Raw genomic sequence first — 16335 nt, 5'->3', positions numbered from 1 at the left:
ACAAATCGGCCCACGTAAAATTTTGGAAAATTAGCGGTCATGTCTGAAATAATAATTTGGTAATTTCTTATTACAGTTTTCCTGTGTAATTTTTGTGCCAAAATTGTGAGTTTTTCTGCCTCTACTAAAACTGAGTCACACAACCATATTAATACGATGGTGCCGCCCTAAAAAACTCGATGTTTTGTGAATGTTTATAAAGAAAAAAATTATTTACCGTGGTCATTATTAGGAAACAGACGTTAGAAATGATGACCTCATCATACTCATTTTTCTCATACAAAAATCCGCTTTCAAAACTGTCATCAAAGTAGTTAAGAATCTGCAAACTTGTGTACACGATTATTAGAAGGAACGGCCATCCAAACACTTTATTAAAATGCTCGGTTGTATTTTTTAACAATCGAAGTGTTTTTTTAATTTTTAATATTTGACAGTCGTGTTTTTTGGACAATATAACACCTACATTTTTGTAACCTTGAAGTATTATATCAAGAACAACATACAATAAATACTGATAGTAAAACAACATGTATGACTGTATTATTTCAATCCCATATTGCTTGAAAAATTCCAATCCCATTACGTCAGTCCATACAAACGCGTCGTAAACACTAACAGTCCAAAAAATAAAAAAAGTTAGAACAAAGCTCGTGTAGTAATTTTTGGGAGCAAATAAACAAATTTTTCCCAGTTCATTGTTAAGGCGAAGCCACGTTTTGCGTCTCCAAAACGATGCCACAACAATAATTAAACAATTAAAGATAAACAAAGTTGCGTCCATTAAAACAGCAATCACAAGTTTGATGTGAATGAGACTCATGTAATCAGATTTTTTGTAAAATGTAGCAAGGGCAACGTTTAGTGTAAGAAAGAGTAAAACTAGCGTGGGAACTACGAGTTTTTTTGATTTAGAGGGCACAATTGCTAGAATTTTGCCCATTTTCAGTAAAAGTGATAACAGGAACATTTTGAAAATAGAGTCAACGAAAATTATTTATTCGGACTATGAATTAGTGGGAGTTCCCAATTTGCGACTGACTTTTTACATATTAAGGCTTATCGATTGATAAAAAGATTAAAAAGTAATTATTAATTAATTAAGAGACCAAAGTGAAGTTTTTTGTCCCCAATCGCTTGTGGAATGTGGGTTGCATATCAATTATTTTTTTAAGACAGTTGTAGTTATGTTCCTCTCTCTTATTCTATGGTTATGTTCGTTTTTTGTCGGCGTTTTAGGTTATAAACAGTTTTAAAATGAAATTAGTGAGTTATTTTAATGCAGATTAACTCAAATAACGTTTCGTTTTAGTACTGTTTGAGTAACGACCCGAACAAGCCATGTCACATCCTTACCTTCAAGGAAATAACTTTAATGTTGGACTGCGGTCTTTCCATGCAATCAGTATTAAATTTCCTCCCTTTATCATTTGTTGCCTCGAGTAAATTATCAAACTTACCAAACTGGATGCCAAACGACGTCTCTGATTCAGATTTGGAAGGAGTAGATAGAGTTAAAATCGAGTAAAGTAGCAAAATAAGTTGAAAATTTCAGGAATTGAAAGAGAATGGGGACCGCATTTTTGTCGACTCACCGCCGGAATTTTGCCCCCCTTTAAACAAACTCATAGATTTTGCCCAAGTCGACGTTATCTTAATTTCGAATTATTTGTGCATGATGGCACTGCCATTTATCACAGAAGGGACTGGGTTCCAAGGTAGGGTGTACGCCACTGAGCCCACTCTCCAAATCGGACGACTACTACTCGAGGAACTCGTTAATTACATTGACCAGTGCCCCAAAGCCAGTTTCGCAACCCAGTGGAAAAATCTCATTCATAAATTACCCTATCCTTTGAGCGACTCCTTCAAGCCCAAATCCTGGAAACAACTCTACAACATGAACGACGTCAATGCGAGTTTATCGCGCATACAGATGGTGGGCTACAACGAGAAAATTGTAATTTTTGATTCATTCCGCAACAATAAATAACTAAATATTTGCCAGGACGTTTACGGGGCTTTGAAAGTGATGCCTTCAAGCTCCGGCTTTTGCCTCGGCTCCTCCAACTGGATCATCACCTCCGACCACGAAAAGATCGTCTATTTGAGCGGCTCAAGCACCCTCACCACCCACCCCCGCCCCATGGACCACCACTCCCTCAAAAACGCCGATGTCTTGATCATGACAGACCTCACACAAACCCCCATCAGTAACCCGGACTCGATGTTGGGCGTTTTGTGCGTGGTGGTGGGGCTCACGCTACGTGGGGGAGGCAATGTTTTAATCCCGTGCTATCCCACGGGAGTTGTCTACGATTTATTTGAGTGCTTGTCGGTGAAAATGCAAGATTTGGGCGTTTCGAACTGTCCCATGTTTTTCGTGTCTCCAGTGGCTGATACTAGCCTAGCCTACTCTAATATTTTAGCCGAGTGGCTTTCGTCGGTTAAACAGAACAAGGTGTATGTGACCGAAGAGCCGTTCCCGCACGGACTTTTGGTCAAAAACAACAAACTTAAGCATTTTAAACATGTTTACTCGGACGGGTTCAGCACGGATTTCCAGGAGGTTTTTTTTAAAATTTAGTAGCCAAAAATAGTTGAATTATTTTTAGCCCTGTGTTGTTTTTTGTGGGCACCCCTCCTTAAGATTTGGCGATGTTGTACGTTTTATCGAGTTGTGGGGCAATAACCCAAGGAACTGCATTGTTTTTACAGGTAATTACATTTAAAATTTTTTGTTAATAAAATTTTTTTGCAGAGCCTGATTTCGACTACACCGAAGCCTTAGCCCCGTACCAGCCCCTGCAAATGAAAGTGGCTCACTGTGCCATCGACACTTCGCTCAATTTCACCCAAGCCAACAAACTCATCAGGGACTTAAAACCGAACACACTTGTGGTCCCTGAATGCTACACTCAGCCCCCAGTTTCGGCCCCAAACCTGACCGACTATGTTATTGAAAATAATCACGACCGTACATTAATTCCGTACAAATGGGGCGAAGTGATTAACTTGCCTTTGAAGCGGAAACATAGTCAGATTTTTATTGAAACCGGAGTTGCTCAAAAAATTGTGCCGGTGGAAGTGAAGCCTGGGATTAGTTTATCGAGTATTACGGGGACTTTGAGTATTAAAGACAACGTGCACAGCATACAGGTGAGAAAAATGATAAAGGAAAAAGTTGGTAGGTATTTTTTAAGGATTTGTCGTCCAGTGTGAATAAGGCGAGTAAACACGTCAAGTATGAGTGGGGGAGTTTGAATGTGACTGATTTTTTGCAAAAGTTGAGTCAGGAGGGGATTAGTGAGCCGAAGGTGGAGTCGCATGGGAATGTCGTTGTTATACATTTGGTAAGTTCATACTTACCGGTTTAATTATTTATTTTATGATTTTTTGAAGCAAGAGGAAGACGCGTTGATTCAGTTGGAAGACAATAGTACGCACGTGGTGTGCACTGGTGACGAAACTTTGAGGACAAAGCTGCGCAGTATCGTTATGCAGTGTTTGAAGAAGTTTTAGTCAGGCGTTTAAACAATTTATTACATTGAATATCGTATTTCACATGTATATAATATGTATGCAGAAGTAGACAAAGATGAAAATACTTGTATTTAATACTTGCACGTGTTTTTCCAAACACCCTGCACTTATCAAACACAAAGTTACAATTGTAAATTGTACAACAGCTTACGAGATAATATTACAGTAAAAAGTAATAAATATAGTATATTTTACAGACATGTATATATGGTGGAAGAAACAAACGCACACTTTACCTCTTGATTGTCTTAAAAAAAAGTAATTACAAATATATCAAAAACTACACACGAGAGTAACTTATGAGAAATTTACACAGTGTATATATTAAATAATACAGGCACGTTTTTTGATATTTCTGGATAAAGTAAAACACATGGAATGCTTAATAAACTTATTCAAATAATTCACAGCTTTCTTCATAAAGTATGTACAAAATTGACTGATAAAAGACAGCCAAATCACATTTCTTGAACATTGTAAGGTCTGTCTAACGTATTTAAGCAAAATCACCCTGCCTGGTTTCGTGTCATACAGTGAGAAGGTTTAAATGTTCAGTGGTTTAGTACAGTAGGTAACAGTAAAGGGCAGGCAGCGCCACCGCGTTATATTTTTTTTATTTCAATAAATAAATTAAATATTAATTTATTGCGACAGACTATCAGTGTCCACTAGATTATAAAAAAAAGACTAAGAAAGTTTCAACAATATTGAGGCTTTCCAGATTTTTATGAATCAAATGTAATTCTCAACAACCGTTTTTAAAAAATAAATAATTTTTTATTAAGGGTTGGAGTTAGTCCCCCGTTAATTTGTTATTTATTTTGCGGGTGTGCTGCCTGCGGGGTCCGGGAGTTAACAGAACGCGACCAACCCTCGCCTTGGCAACATTATGTGACCGCCTTTTCGTAGGAGGGCGGCGGGGAATCCCGTATAATTTGCACGGTTTCGGTATCATTTTGCGAAGGCAACATGATGGCAATGTGGTACGGAGGCGGCGGCAATTCAGCAGAAGCGGGCGGCATGAGCGAGCTTGGCACTTGGTTGTGAGTTTCCTCCTGGTCATTAACGGGGGCCACGGCCACGCTCTCCTCCTGTGGCGCGTTCGCAGTCGCCGTGATCGCTTCGTACAACGAGACTAAACCTCCAATTATCAAAAGTATTACCAAAAGGGAGCAGAAAGCGAACGCTTCCATCCCAATGTTGACCTGAAATAACAATCATTCCGACACAAATTATGGCGTTATTTTTTACCCCGTGAAAGTAGTATTTGGCACCAGCTATAAAGAACGTCACTATTGCGAAAAAAACCCACACGCCGCATTTGAACTTGGCCGTCGGGGTGGTGTGTCTCCGAGGGGTGGGCGTGTGGATTTGCCCCCCTGTTATTATTTCCAGAGAGCGCCCCATTTGAGTGTTGTTGCGGACGCTCGTAGCTGCCCCACTGAAATTTTACGTTAGCACGTTTCTAAAGCAAAAATTCGGTACTTGTAGTGGACAGATGGCTGGCAGTGCAGGGGCGCTCTGGAATGGTACCCCGAAGACCGCGCGTATCTCAAACCATTGTTGGCCACACTCTCAATAGACTGAAAGCGATGTACTGGAGTTACCATCGGTTTTGGATGAAAGCCGCTGCACACAAATCTCGGATTACGGCCGTACCCTTTAATAAAACACTCGCCACTTTATTTAAACAAACCCAAACTCTACCATAGAATGATGGAGGCACCAGTCGTCTGCCACTAAACCCACATCCTTGACTACGTTTGTCAATCCAAAAATGCATGTGTAAGACACACACTGCCCCTAATTTATTATTTTCTCGTCGGGTTTAACAATTTCGTCCCGAACATCATCTTGTTGAAAGCACAATCAATAAGTTGGAAGCCTAAAAATAACAATAACAACTAATTTTGTACCAAACAATTTCTGTCACCCAAACAAGCCGTCCGAGCTGTTTTTCATTTTAATGGCGCTAAAGTGCACACATTTTACACTATTTTGCACACAACAGCTTCGACATTATTTGTGTACACCTTTAAACAGCAGTCCTAGAGCTTTGTTGTTTGCAGCATTAATTCATTAAGCGACGCTGACACTGGTTTGGCGGCGCTGAGCGACGCCAGGCGTCGCGTGGGCGCTTCTGCGCCCTGGCGTCGGAGCTCGCAGCGTTAGCGTTCCAAATAATTTTTTTTGAAAGTGGAGCTTGATTACAAAAATTTTAAGTCAAATAAGAAACGATAATCAAACAATTGGTTATTTCATTCCTAATCAAAGATTGCTTTTTAAGTGCCTTTTGGTACAATATTACTATTACCACCCTAATCTATGTCAGTACTTTACTTTTTTTTTCAAAATTGTATTTTCCCTCTTTAATTTTTGTCAATTTAAAACAACCAATCGGGTTTAACAATTGTTGACACCGCCGCTGTCAAGCGTCAGTTAGCTGTCAGTGTCAGTTTTGGCGCCCAAAAAGTTGAAAATGTTGTGGGCCGATAAGTACCGCCCTAAGGAGCTCTCGTCCCTCAGCTACCACAAGCAGCAAGCCCTCGATTTGAGGAACCTGACCAAGGATGGTGACTTTCCCCATTTGTTGGTGTATGGCCCCCTTGGGGCCGGAAAGAAGACCCGCATTATGTGCCTTCTGCGTGAACTGTACGGCCCAGGTGTGGACCGTTTGAAGGTCGAGACCATGAATTTCACCACACCGTCAAACAAGAAGCTCGAAATTAGCACAGTCGGGAGCAATTATCACATCGAAGTGAATCCCTCGGACGTTGGTATAAACGACCGTGTTGTGATCATGGACGTGATCAAGAACGTGGCCCAGAGCCAGCAACTCAACGCAAACACGCAACGCGAATTTAAAGTTATCCTGCTGACCGATGTTGATAATTTGACCAAGGATGCCCAGCATGCCCTTCGCAGGACTATGGAGAAATACATAGCGAATTGTCGGATTATTTTATGCACTACGTCCATTTCGAGAGTTATTCCGGCGATAAGGTCCCGGTGTTTGTGTATTAGAGTCCCAGCGCCTAGCATTGACGACATAACTTCGATTCTAACAAACGTGGCAGCGAAAGAATCAGTGTCGTTGCCTCCAGAACTTGCAAAACGAATCGCTGAGAAGTCGGACCGCAACCTACGACGCGCCCTTCTCATGTGTGAAGCTTGCAAAGTCCAAAAACAAGGACTGGTAGCAAGTCAAAGTGTTAGTGAACCCGACTGGCAGATTTTCATCCGGAACATTGCCAGTAAAATTGTCAAGGAACAAAGCATTGCCACTTTGGCCAAAATTAGGGAGAATTTGTACGAGTTGATCATTTTTGGCATTCCGTCCGAAATCATCTTCAACACTCTTCTCGAAGAAATGTTGAAGAATTGTGACCTGGAGCTCGGCCGCCAAATAGTGGAACAGGCGGCTTTGTACGAACACCGCATGGCGCAGGGGAACAAGGAGATCTTCCACTTGGAGGCTTTCGTGGCCAAGTGCATGTGCTTGTACCAAAACATGATGCAAGAGCTCATGGCTTGCGAGTTTTAATTAATAAAGTTGCTTAATTATTATCACCCGCTTCGATTCAAATTCCTTGACAGTGGTGCCAATCCCGCACTAAACCAACATGGCGTTTCCAACCTAAGATGTAAATAAACGTCCAGCTGCAGGGCATTAAACCAAGTTGTATTTTTTCGAATTGTAAGTTCGATGGATCCCGGTAGGGTAAAGTTCAGTTACTTGAATCCGTACTGTACGGAAAAGTGCGTCAACAACTTGGCGGACGGTAAATTGCAGTGTGACTGTGCAGATTCGGGAATTTACAACTGGATTTGGGAAAAGCAAGATGACACGTGTGCCTTATTGTCGAAAAATAACCGGGAGGTCACATTTCATCCCGTTTACAGTTCGGGAACGGCGGCCCTGAGGGGGAGCAAGCCCCTTGAAAAGAACAGGCACCATTTCTGGGAGATGAAAATGCTGTCGAATTTGTACGGAACAGATGTTGTAAGTTGATGACATCGGAGAATATTTTGCATCAGAAGTGATAGTGGCGACCTATGACTTTTAATTTCACAATCGGTTGCAGATGGTAGGAGTAGGGACTTCGGAGATAACACTAGCCGATTGGCGATACCGCTTTTTCAGTTTGTTGGGGTTTGATAAAGAATCCTGGGGCTATTCGTACAATGGATTGGTACAACATGACAATGTCACTAGATGTTACGGCTCAAAATTCGGCTTAGGTAGCTTGATTGGGGTGCACTTGGACATGTATAACGGCACTCTGGAATATTATTTCAACAGGAAACCTTTAGGTTGTTTAAGTTATCATTAAAATGATCAGCTCTCAATGTTTTTTTCCAAGGTGTTGCATTCCAAGGGTTGAAATCACACAAACTTTACCCCATGATAAGTTCAACAGCAGCACAATCAGCAATGAAAATGACTTGTGCCATTTCAATTGAATCATCTTTACAACTCACTTGCCTTCAGTGTATTATCAAACATCCAGAATTGTACAAACAGTTCAAGAGCATCCCTGGATTAGCTAAAATCTACGAACACAATTTTTTCTGGATGCTTCCGAAAGGTGACTTAACTGTTAATAAAAACCAAGCTTTATTGTTTCTTTAGAATATGAGGACCCTAAACGAAAGGCTAAAGAAAACATATGGTCGTCCAAGCGACGAAAAATGCTGATACCGATCAAGTGGCCGCGCTGTCTCGACTCTGAACAACAAACGCTCAAGATCTCGTTACATTTCACCAACTATAGTGACTCAGAAAGTAGCTGTGATATGAATTATGATGGTTCCGGAGATGCATCAACTTCAAAGGAGGTTTAATAAAGATTTATTCATATTGAGTCTTTCATTGACCAATCCGAGTGCATTATGACGAGCACGTGACAATTCACGACCAATGGGAATGTAATGATCGTTTGACAGTTGGTAGAAAAATAGCGTATGTAATACAATGAAAACACTCAGTTAAAATTTACGCTTTATTAACAAATCAAATTACATTATGGTGCAATTCTGGCAAATCAGTGCCAAAACAAACACAACATTAAGCCTTATCTACTGTTTTACTACAAACCTATTCGTAAATGTCTTCCCTGTCCGCAACATACCTCACGATATCAGCGGGTTTTAGCAGTTTTTCGGCGTCTCCGTCTGGAATTTCGAACCCGAATTCGTCCTCCATGGCCATGATCACCTCCACATGGTCCAAGGAATCAAGCCCCAGATCATTAATAAAGTGTGAGTCTAGCGTGAGCTGAAACGAGTCAATCGTAACACGTCCGTCAGGATCATTCCAGAGACTGTGCCACAAAGTGCAAAATTACCGTACCTTGTCTGGATTGACTTTATCGTACAGTTTTAATACCAAGAGGACGCGGTCTGTGATAAGTTTTAAAGTCAACGGTGGCTTGGAACTGTAACATCGCTCAAGTGGCAAAACCAGTCTCTGAAATAGAAAATTATGTAGTACCTTGTCGGCGGTTACTTTATCATAAGACGCGCAAACTTTCAAAACTCTCTGTTTTATCTCCTCTTCAGTCGGTTTCGTCCGAATTACTTCAGGCGAGTAGAATCGCATCTAATAAAGTGAGGTTAGAAGTTATGTAATCACAAAAAACGCACTTTTTTCCACCAAATCACCCTAATTGAACGGAAATGCAACCGCTAATCGGACAAACTGGACGTACCTGGCTAAGGGGTGCAAATACTGAGCTGCTTGTAACCGGGGGCTGGTCATAATTTTTGTGTTTATTGGCAATGACAGTCAGTGGCCTAATCGCAACAGCTCGTAAATAACTCGAATTTCGGGATAAAACGCGCACGCTTTTTATCAAACCGGACATTTTTGCAAATATTGTTATTCAAAAACTTGGCCTAAATGTCAGCAAATGTCGAGAGGCGGAAACACACAGCGACATCTACGACGTCCGGTCGACTGTCAATCTTGAAAGCCGCGAAACTAAATTATATGTTTAGGTTAACGCAAAAAAATAAATTGCGTTCCCATTACTAGAGAAATGGCATAGAATTAAGAATTTTACTAGCCCCAAGTCACTAAATGAGCCTCTATGGCCCCCAATGACAATGAATTGAAGTACGAAAAGTGTGCTTTGGATTAATTTTACGTTTCATTGTTTTAAGACGCTACACAAAAAAAACCAATTTTACTTCAACTGGTGTTTATTTACAATAAATGCGTTAAATAATTTAACGGTAAGTCACCTTTTACGTTTTTGTGTTTGTTGATCTTAAAACCATTAACTTGTAAGTGTTGTAAGTCGTAGTTTCGTTTTTGTGGTTATTGCAGTTAACGTTGGGTAGAGGACTTTGTATTTTCGGGAAATTTATTATTTATTAGTTTATGAGAGTTGGTTTTAAATTACTTGCGCGAATTTTGCGCTTTTGCCTCATTGCTGCCACCTGTGAGCGGCAATAATCCCACTCTTCCACCATCGTCTGTCAAAGGTGTCTGGTGCCTCAATGAGAACGATTTTGTAGTTTTATACTTAATATTTTATGTTATTTATAAAATTGTAACTGGCGCAATGTCAGAGAACGGCAGCCCCACGTTATTAAATTTGCGCGATTTCCGAATACAAAAAAAGACGTTAAGTCACCACAGTAACAACGGTGCAATTAGCTCCGGTAAGACCAAGTTCATTTTAATTAATAAACTGTTAAACATTGTTTCCAGCATCCAATGGGGCTGTGAGGCGCCGAATAATTGCATTTTCAGATTCTGATTCCGACTGTGATAGTTCTGGAACAAATTCTCAATCTGCGGTGACTCCAAAACCAAATATTGTCATTGTCCCCAATTCGAAAAATATGAAGAATCCGGCCGTTTTGGAGAAGGAGAACCAGATGAAGTATTTAATGTCGTCATTCCCGAATGTTGATGCTATGGTACTGGAGCATGAAATTAGTTTCCTTAAGTGGCGTTTTTAATCTAGGTTATTCACGATGTGCTGTCTCGTCATGGGTTTAAAGTAGACGAAGCGGCGTCGGAGTTGGCCAGGTGTCACGCTGTCGAATTCAATTCGCAAGGTTACGCCAAGTGGAAGGAAGCGAACACTTCAAACAATCCCGAAAGCCTGGTGAAAAGCACTGGCAAGAGGAAACCCTCCCCTGAGAGCGCGCCCTACAACAAACGGAAAAAATGTAACTAGCTTAACAAGATAAAGCCCGGAAAAAAAAAACGTTAATTGAGAAACTTGTTTTTGCAAAATCTCGCTTTTATAATCGTGTCTTTTTTTGGCGGTCAAGCAATTTTCAAGCAGCTATTTCTGGTAAAAAAAAATAATTCTTTGTAGTTAAACGTCGGAAGTCCGATGACGACACGGACGACAGCACTGGCAGCAATCAGGACTTCAAAGACCGTCGCGTGTTTGACAGTGACGAGGATTCGGACGTCGAAATTAGCGATGAATTAACCGGGGACAAGAGGAAAGTTTTTGAATTCATGCAAACGGCAACTGAAAGCGAGCTCCAATTGATGAGTTTCTGTTCAAAAAAGAAGGCAGAGGCGATCATTGAAGCTAGACCATTTACTGGCTGGGTGGATTTAGTACAAAAATTGAGTAACAATAAAAACCTAAACACGGATTTACTAAATGCGGCACAACAAGTACTTATGACTCGGAATAATATTAGACACTTGATGAAGAAATGTACAAACTTGGCCCAACAGATGGAGAAGGCTGTTGCTGCAGGCGCTGGGGTTAAAGCCCAACCGAGGATTTTATCAGTTTCGTGAGTTAAATGATAATAAAATCGTGCCGGTTTTTTTATTTTGATACAGGTTGCGTTTGACTAATTATCAAATGGTTGGGCTTAATTGGTTGGCGGTCCTGCACGCGCAACGGGTGAACGGTATTTTGGCCGATGAAATGGGTCTGGGGAAAACTGTGCAAGTTATTGCCTTCTTGGCCTATTTGAAGGAGACTTTCCAAGCGCAAAATACTCATCTTGTAGTGGTGCCTTCGTCGACTTTAGGTCACTGCATTTTTGGCGAATTGAGGAAATTAACGTTTGATTTGCAGATAATTGGAGGTCCGAATTCGCCCGCTGGTGCCCCCAATTACGCGTTTTTATGTACTATGGTAGCACAGAGGAGAGAAGGGGCTTCCGAGTTGATTTTGCAAAGGGGATTTTGGCCGATTTCGATGTGATTTTAACAACGTTAGTTGCTTCACAGCACAGACGATTTAACAAAAACGATTTTTTAGTTATTCATTGGTCGGAAACAGCCCAGAGGAACGCAAAATGTTCCGCGTAACACCGATGCATTATGTGATTTTCGACGAGGCCCACATGCTAAAAAACATGAATACTCAGCGTTACGAAAACCTGATCAGAATCAATGTAATTATTTTTTTAAAAAATTACAAATTTTAAGACAATTTTAGGCGAAACATCGCATTTTGTTGACCGGAACCCCGCTCCAAAACAATTTGCTTGAACTGATGTCGCTGTTGATTTTCGTGATGCCAAAAATGTTTGCCGAAAAAACCGAAGATTTGAAAAGTCTGTTCCAGAAAACTTCCAAGTCGAAACAAACCGACGATACGTTGCCGCCCTTTGAGCGCGAACAAATCGAACAGGCGAAACGAATCATGAAACCGTTTGTTTTGAGACGATTAAAGTGTGACGTTTTGCAAGATCTTCCCAAAAAAATCGACCATGTTATGAAGGTGCCAATGGCACCCACTCAGAAAGAGCAATATGAGGCTTTAGTTGCCTCGTACCAAAATGCAGCGGTTGAGGAGGAAAGTGCCTACAATGGCATGAGCATAATGACCGATTTGAGGAAATTAAGCAATCATCCGTTGCTCTTAAGATACCACTACGACGAGCATCAAATTAGAGAAATGGCCAAACTTTTAGTCAGAGACCCGACGTACAAGGACACGGTGGAGGAATACATCGTCCAAGATTTGTTGTTCATGTCCGACTTTGAAATCAATAAGTTGACCAAAATCCACCGGGTAAGGACAAATTTTATCCACTCGGATTCGCCTCGTGCGCTAAACAATTCTTCCGTGGATACAGTGCGTTTATTTCAGTGTTTGGAGCGCTACATGCTTCCCGATAATCTCATTCTAACATCGGGTAAATTTTTATACTTGGATAAAATCCTAGCGGAGCTCAAGCAAAACGGGCATCGAGTGCTCATATTTAGTCAGTATGTGATCATGTTGAACGTAATGGAAGACTATCTTAAAATCCGCAAGCACAAGTATTTGAGAATGGATGGGAGCACTCCAGTTAACGAAAGACAGGACCTTGTTGATGAATATATGGGGGATAACAGTATTTTTATTTTCCTGCTGTCGACTCGAGCAGGGGGTCTTGGTATTAACCTGACTTCGGCTGATACTGTCATTATACACGACATTGATTTTAACCCGTATAATGACAAACAGGCCGAGGACAGGTGTCACAGGATGGGTCAGACGCGACCTGTGACTGTGTACAGATTAGTTTCTCAGGGTACTATAGAGGAGGGAATGCTCGAAATGAATAAAGAAAAGCTGAAATTGGAGAGACAGATAACCACCGAAGGTAACCCGTATTTTTAAAGTAATGACTAATCATGAGTAACGTATTTACAGAAACAGATAATCCTGATGTCAAGAGTGTGGTGAGATTGCTGTCTTCAGCCTTGGGTATTGATAGTTCAAAAGCCAACGCGTTCGTGTCCCCACCAAAAAAGAAGACGTGAACGTGTTATGTTTTAGTTACTGTTAGTTTTCCCGTAACTGATCTGCATTTGTTAAGTTAGTCTCTGTGTTAATCAACAATAAAATATTTTCCTTAATTGCGTTTTTTGAATCACAAACGTCAATCGCCAGTGTGGCCAACCCAACAGCCGACAGGTGGTAGAACAGCTGATAACACCAGTGTTTGGGAAGTTGTAAATACGGTTTTAAAAAATATCGTAACTTATCATTGATTTTATTATTTATTTAATGTCACATAATCAGTATTAATCGCCGTCTACGCATTACATATCGTGTTATTCCGTTCCGAGTGACTCATTGCTGGTGCGAAGAGTCAAGCTTTGTCCTAGCTCTGTGTCAGTTATTATCATCGCAAAACCATGTTTGCAATCCGAAATGAGGATTTCGAAAGCGACTCCGACAGCAACTTTGAAGACGAAGACGAACTAACTCGTATAATCCCACCTGAAGGTAGCACAAACAAAGAACAAAGTGCAGTCACTCACAGCCCCGTTTTCAGTGGAAGACACCCGAGAGTGCATGAAAGCGCGGCATATTCTAGGAATCCTCGGTTTTCTGGGCTTTGCCAATGTGTACGCTATGCGTGTCAACCTGTCTGTGGCCATTGTGGCCATGGTGAATAACACAGCAATTCCGCAACCTTCCACTAACAGCAACATCTACGACCACTGTTTGGTCCCAAACGCCACAAACTCAACACAGCCAAATACAGTAAGTCCGGCAGGAAATTAATAAGCGTACAGTGTTTGTTGTAGTCTGATGGGGAATTTGCGTGGGACGAAGCCAAGCAAGGGATTGTTTTGGGGTCGTTTTTCTATGGGTATGTGCTTACCCAGGTACCGGGGGGCCGTTTGGCCGAGCTGTTTGGGGGGAAGTTGGTGTACGGTGTGGGGGTTTTAGTGACGGCGGTTTTCACGTTATTGAGTCCCATTGCAGCGAGGATTAATTTTCCACTGTTTATCCTTGTGCGCGTTCTGGAGGGCATGGGCGAAGTAAGGCTCAAAGTTTGGGGGATTTTTACTAACTGGGGTTGTAGGGGGTCACGTTTCCCTCAATGCATGCCATGCTGGCGAGGTGGATTCCTCCACTGGAGAGGAGCAAATTTGCAGCATATGTTTATGCAGGTAAACACATATTATCTCATTAATGAATCATCTTAATTGATTAGAACACCATTATCACAATGGAATTACACACTAATACACAATGGAAATGAAAATAGCTCGAAAAAATTTATTCAGCATCACAATTTATTAATTACAGGAGCCAACTTTGGCACCGTCATATCGCTCCCGCTATCGGGTTGGCTGTGCTCGCTGGAACTGGACGGCGGTTGGCCGCTGTGTTTCTACTTATTCGGATTCCTTGGCATAATCTGGTTCGTATTTTGGTGCTTTCTCATCTACGACTCGCCTTCGTCCCACCCGAGGATAAACCCGCAAGAGCGAGCTTTCATCTTAGCCAGCATCGGCCCTCAAGTGCGTATCTATAGTCATTGCCAACGTATATCTTGCTACTTTGGCTCACTTGTTTAGGACGAAGACGACAAGGCCCCCATCCCCTGGCTCAAAATGCTAACTTGCGTCCCACTTTGGGCAATTCTGATAACCCAGTGTGGCCAGTCGTGGGCTTTTTACACCCAGTTGACTGAACTGCCTACTTACATGAGCCAAATCCTCCACTTTGACATTCAAGCTAACGCATTTTTGTCCGCAATTCCGTATCTTACAAGTTGGTGGTGCGGGATTCTTATCAGTTTCGTGGCCGATTGGCTGTTGAGTCGTGGATATTTGTCGCTCTCTACTTCGTACAAAGTCTTTAATTCTTTAGGTAAATTGTTTTGTCTTTGTATGTTAGTACAGGAGTCGTTTTTTAGCTTCAATTGTCCCATCGCTGGGTATTTTGGGCGTGGCGTATGTTGGGTGTGACAGAGTGGCGGTGCAGCTGCTTTTGGCCATTCCGGGGGCTCTTGCGGGGGCGGTTTATGCCGGCAATCAAATGAATCACATTGCTCTCAGCCCCAAATATGCGGGGACCATGTACGGGATCACGAATGCAGCGTCCAACATGTGCGGGTTTCTAGCCCCCTATGTTATTGGTGTAATTATTGAAGGACGGGTGAGGAAAAACTAAATTAAGGCAACAACACAATTGTTTAATTTAAAGGAAACGTTGGGTCAGTGGAGACTGGTGTTTTACCTAGCTGCTGGTATTAACATTGGGGCGAATTTGTTTTACATAGCGTTCGCCAGTGCAAGGGAACAACCGTGGTCAAGGTCACAAAGACTGAGCACCATCAACTGACAGGCGCTTTATTTGGCGATGCTTGTCGATGCCTAGATCAAGATTTTTTAATACCAATGAAAGGTTAAACTTCTGCTTAAGCGGAAGTTTACAGTATCGTTAAATAGTTAAGTATTGAAAAATGTGATTCCCTAGAATTATCCAATTCATTTATTAGGTGCAATGAATATTAAAAAAATATTTGGTTTTGTTCCTTTCATATTAACCCGATTATAGAATGTATACAGGTTTTACGGGAAATCAATTATTGAAAAGTCAAATTGTGGCGACTAATTTTTGAGTAATTTAGAATCAAATATTTTATTAAAATGTGTACCTTCTATAATCATAGCATAATTAAATGTGATAAAGCCTTATCTCACTTTTTATTTATTGTTTTTTAAGTTTCTTAGCCAGTGTAAAATTGGTGTTTACAACCTCCATGTATGAACAATTTTACAATGTTTAGATCTATCGAACGGGGTGCCGACTACGAAAGGCCCACTACAGTTTTGTTGAAAGTTTTTAATTTTCATATTAACATTGTATATAAATTTTATTGTAAAATATATTTTTTCTATTTATCACGGACTTTTTTTTTTAATCCTGTCGTAACCATTCATCGGCCTTGGCGCTATTTTTTTAAAAACATACCCAGATTAGCCAACGTAACAAAATTTCCATCAATTTGAAATCAACTTTATTATCATTATTAGTGGTTTCATAAACGCAAAATTGATTA

At 41.0% G+C, this 16335-nt stretch overlaps 7 protein-coding genes across 10 annotated transcripts; 5 read left to right on the top strand and 2 right to left on the bottom strand.

The window, feature by feature from the left end:
- Nucleotides 1–1154: 1154 nt before the first annotated feature.
- On the top strand, nucleotides 1155–3620 carry IntS9 (Integrator 9). Its single transcript, XM_008198954.3, has 8 exons — nucleotides 1155–1266; nucleotides 1313–1504; nucleotides 1556–1960; nucleotides 2009–2569; nucleotides 2616–2718; nucleotides 2762–3159; nucleotides 3204–3353; nucleotides 3403–3620. Exons 1-8 carry the CDS (start codon nucleotides 1258–1260, stop codon nucleotides 3520–3522), a joined length of 1938 nt encoding a protein of 645 aa, XP_008197176.2. The 5' UTR covers nucleotides 1155–1257; the 3' UTR covers nucleotides 3523–3620.
- LOC103314074 (uncharacterized protein) lies at nucleotides 3526–5680 on the bottom strand. 2 transcript variants are annotated; one of them, XM_064357254.1, is made up of 5 exons: nucleotides 5483–5680; nucleotides 5251–5428; nucleotides 5029–5203; nucleotides 4795–4984; nucleotides 3526–4748 (listed from the first exon to the last, which is right to left on the bottom strand). In XM_064357254.1, exons 2-5 carry the CDS (start codon nucleotides 5324–5326, stop codon nucleotides 4431–4433), a joined length of 759 nt encoding a protein of 252 aa, XP_064213324.1. In that variant the 5' UTR covers nucleotides 5327–5428; nucleotides 5483–5680; the 3' UTR covers nucleotides 3526–4430. The 2 variants fall into 2 exon arrangements, with proteins under 2 accessions (XP_064213324.1, XP_008197175.1); XM_008198953.3 differs by having other exon boundaries at nucleotides 5477–5678.
- A 272-nt stretch (nucleotides 5681–5952) lies between these two features.
- On the top strand, nucleotides 5953–7110 carry RfC38 (Replication factor C 38kD subunit). The gene has a single exon (XM_961736.4). The coding sequence runs from the start codon at nucleotides 6023–6025 to the stop codon at nucleotides 7085–7087; it is 1065 nt and encodes a 354-aa protein (XP_966829.1). The 5' UTR covers nucleotides 5953–6022; the 3' UTR covers nucleotides 7088–7110.
- Nucleotides 7111–7137: 27 nt separating this feature from the next.
- LOC655298 (uncharacterized protein) lies at nucleotides 7138–8402 on the top strand. The gene is made up of 4 exons (XM_961826.3): nucleotides 7138–7546; nucleotides 7629–7857; nucleotides 7908–8132; nucleotides 8177–8402. The coding sequence occupies exons 1-4, from the start codon at nucleotides 7250–7252 to the stop codon at nucleotides 8386–8388; spliced, it is 963 nt and encodes a 320-aa protein (XP_966919.1). The 5' UTR covers nucleotides 7138–7249; the 3' UTR covers nucleotides 8389–8402.
- Nucleotides 8403–8586: 184 nt separating this feature from the next.
- On the bottom strand, nucleotides 8587–9451 carry ND-ACP (NADH dehydrogenase (ubiquinone) acyl carrier protein). 2 transcript variants are annotated; one of them, NM_001170759.1, is made up of 3 exons: nucleotides 9255–9451; nucleotides 9038–9145; nucleotides 8587–8821 (listed from the first exon to the last, which is right to left on the bottom strand). In NM_001170759.1, the coding sequence occupies exons 1-3, from the start codon at nucleotides 9408–9410 to the stop codon at nucleotides 8642–8644; spliced, it is 444 nt and encodes a 147-aa protein (NP_001164230.1). In that variant the 5' UTR covers nucleotides 9411–9451; the 3' UTR covers nucleotides 8587–8641. The 2 variants fall into 2 exon arrangements, with proteins under 2 accessions (NP_001164230.1, NP_001164229.1); NM_001170758.1 differs by lacking the exon at nucleotides 9038–9145 and adding an exon at nucleotides 8897–9013.
- Nucleotides 9452–9646: 195 nt separating this feature from the next.
- LOC655456 (SWI/SNF-related matrix-associated actin-dependent regulator of chromatin subfamily A containing DEAD/H box 1 homolog) lies at nucleotides 9647–13387 on the top strand. Of its 2 annotated transcripts, none has more exons than XM_064357249.1 (10): nucleotides 9647–9780; nucleotides 10262–10473; nucleotides 10521–10728; nucleotides 10881–11319; nucleotides 11369–11562; nucleotides 11610–11748; nucleotides 11796–11931; nucleotides 11976–12554; nucleotides 12633–13131; nucleotides 13182–13387. In XM_064357249.1, the coding sequence occupies exons 2-10, from the start codon at nucleotides 10396–10398 to the stop codon at nucleotides 13289–13291; spliced, it is 2382 nt and encodes a 793-aa protein (XP_064213319.1). In that variant the 5' UTR covers nucleotides 9647–9780; nucleotides 10262–10395; the 3' UTR covers nucleotides 13292–13387. The 2 variants fall into 2 exon arrangements, with proteins under 2 accessions (XP_064213319.1, XP_967093.1); XM_962000.5 differs by lacking the exon at nucleotides 9647–9780 and adding an exon at nucleotides 9974–10212.
- Nucleotides 13388–13457: 70 nt separating this feature from the next.
- On the top strand, nucleotides 13458–16177 carry MFS10 (Major Facilitator Superfamily Transporter 10). Its single transcript, XM_015982867.2, has 8 exons — nucleotides 13458–13760; nucleotides 13810–14021; nucleotides 14066–14302; nucleotides 14347–14434; nucleotides 14574–14788; nucleotides 14846–15140; nucleotides 15187–15428; nucleotides 15477–16177. Exons 1-8 carry the CDS (start codon nucleotides 13670–13672, stop codon nucleotides 15612–15614), a joined length of 1518 nt encoding a protein of 505 aa, XP_015838353.2. The 5' UTR covers nucleotides 13458–13669; the 3' UTR covers nucleotides 15615–16177.
- Nucleotides 16178–16335: the final 158 nt, after the last annotated feature.

The sequence above is a fragment of the Tribolium castaneum genome, chromosome 6 (genome assembly GCF_031307605.1).
Source record: "Tribolium castaneum strain GA2 chromosome 6, icTriCast1.1, whole genome shotgun sequence".
Lineage (NCBI taxonomy): Eukaryota > Metazoa > Arthropoda > Insecta > Coleoptera > Tenebrionidae > Tribolium > Tribolium castaneum.
This window is presented reverse-complemented; position numbering and strand designations above follow the sequence as displayed.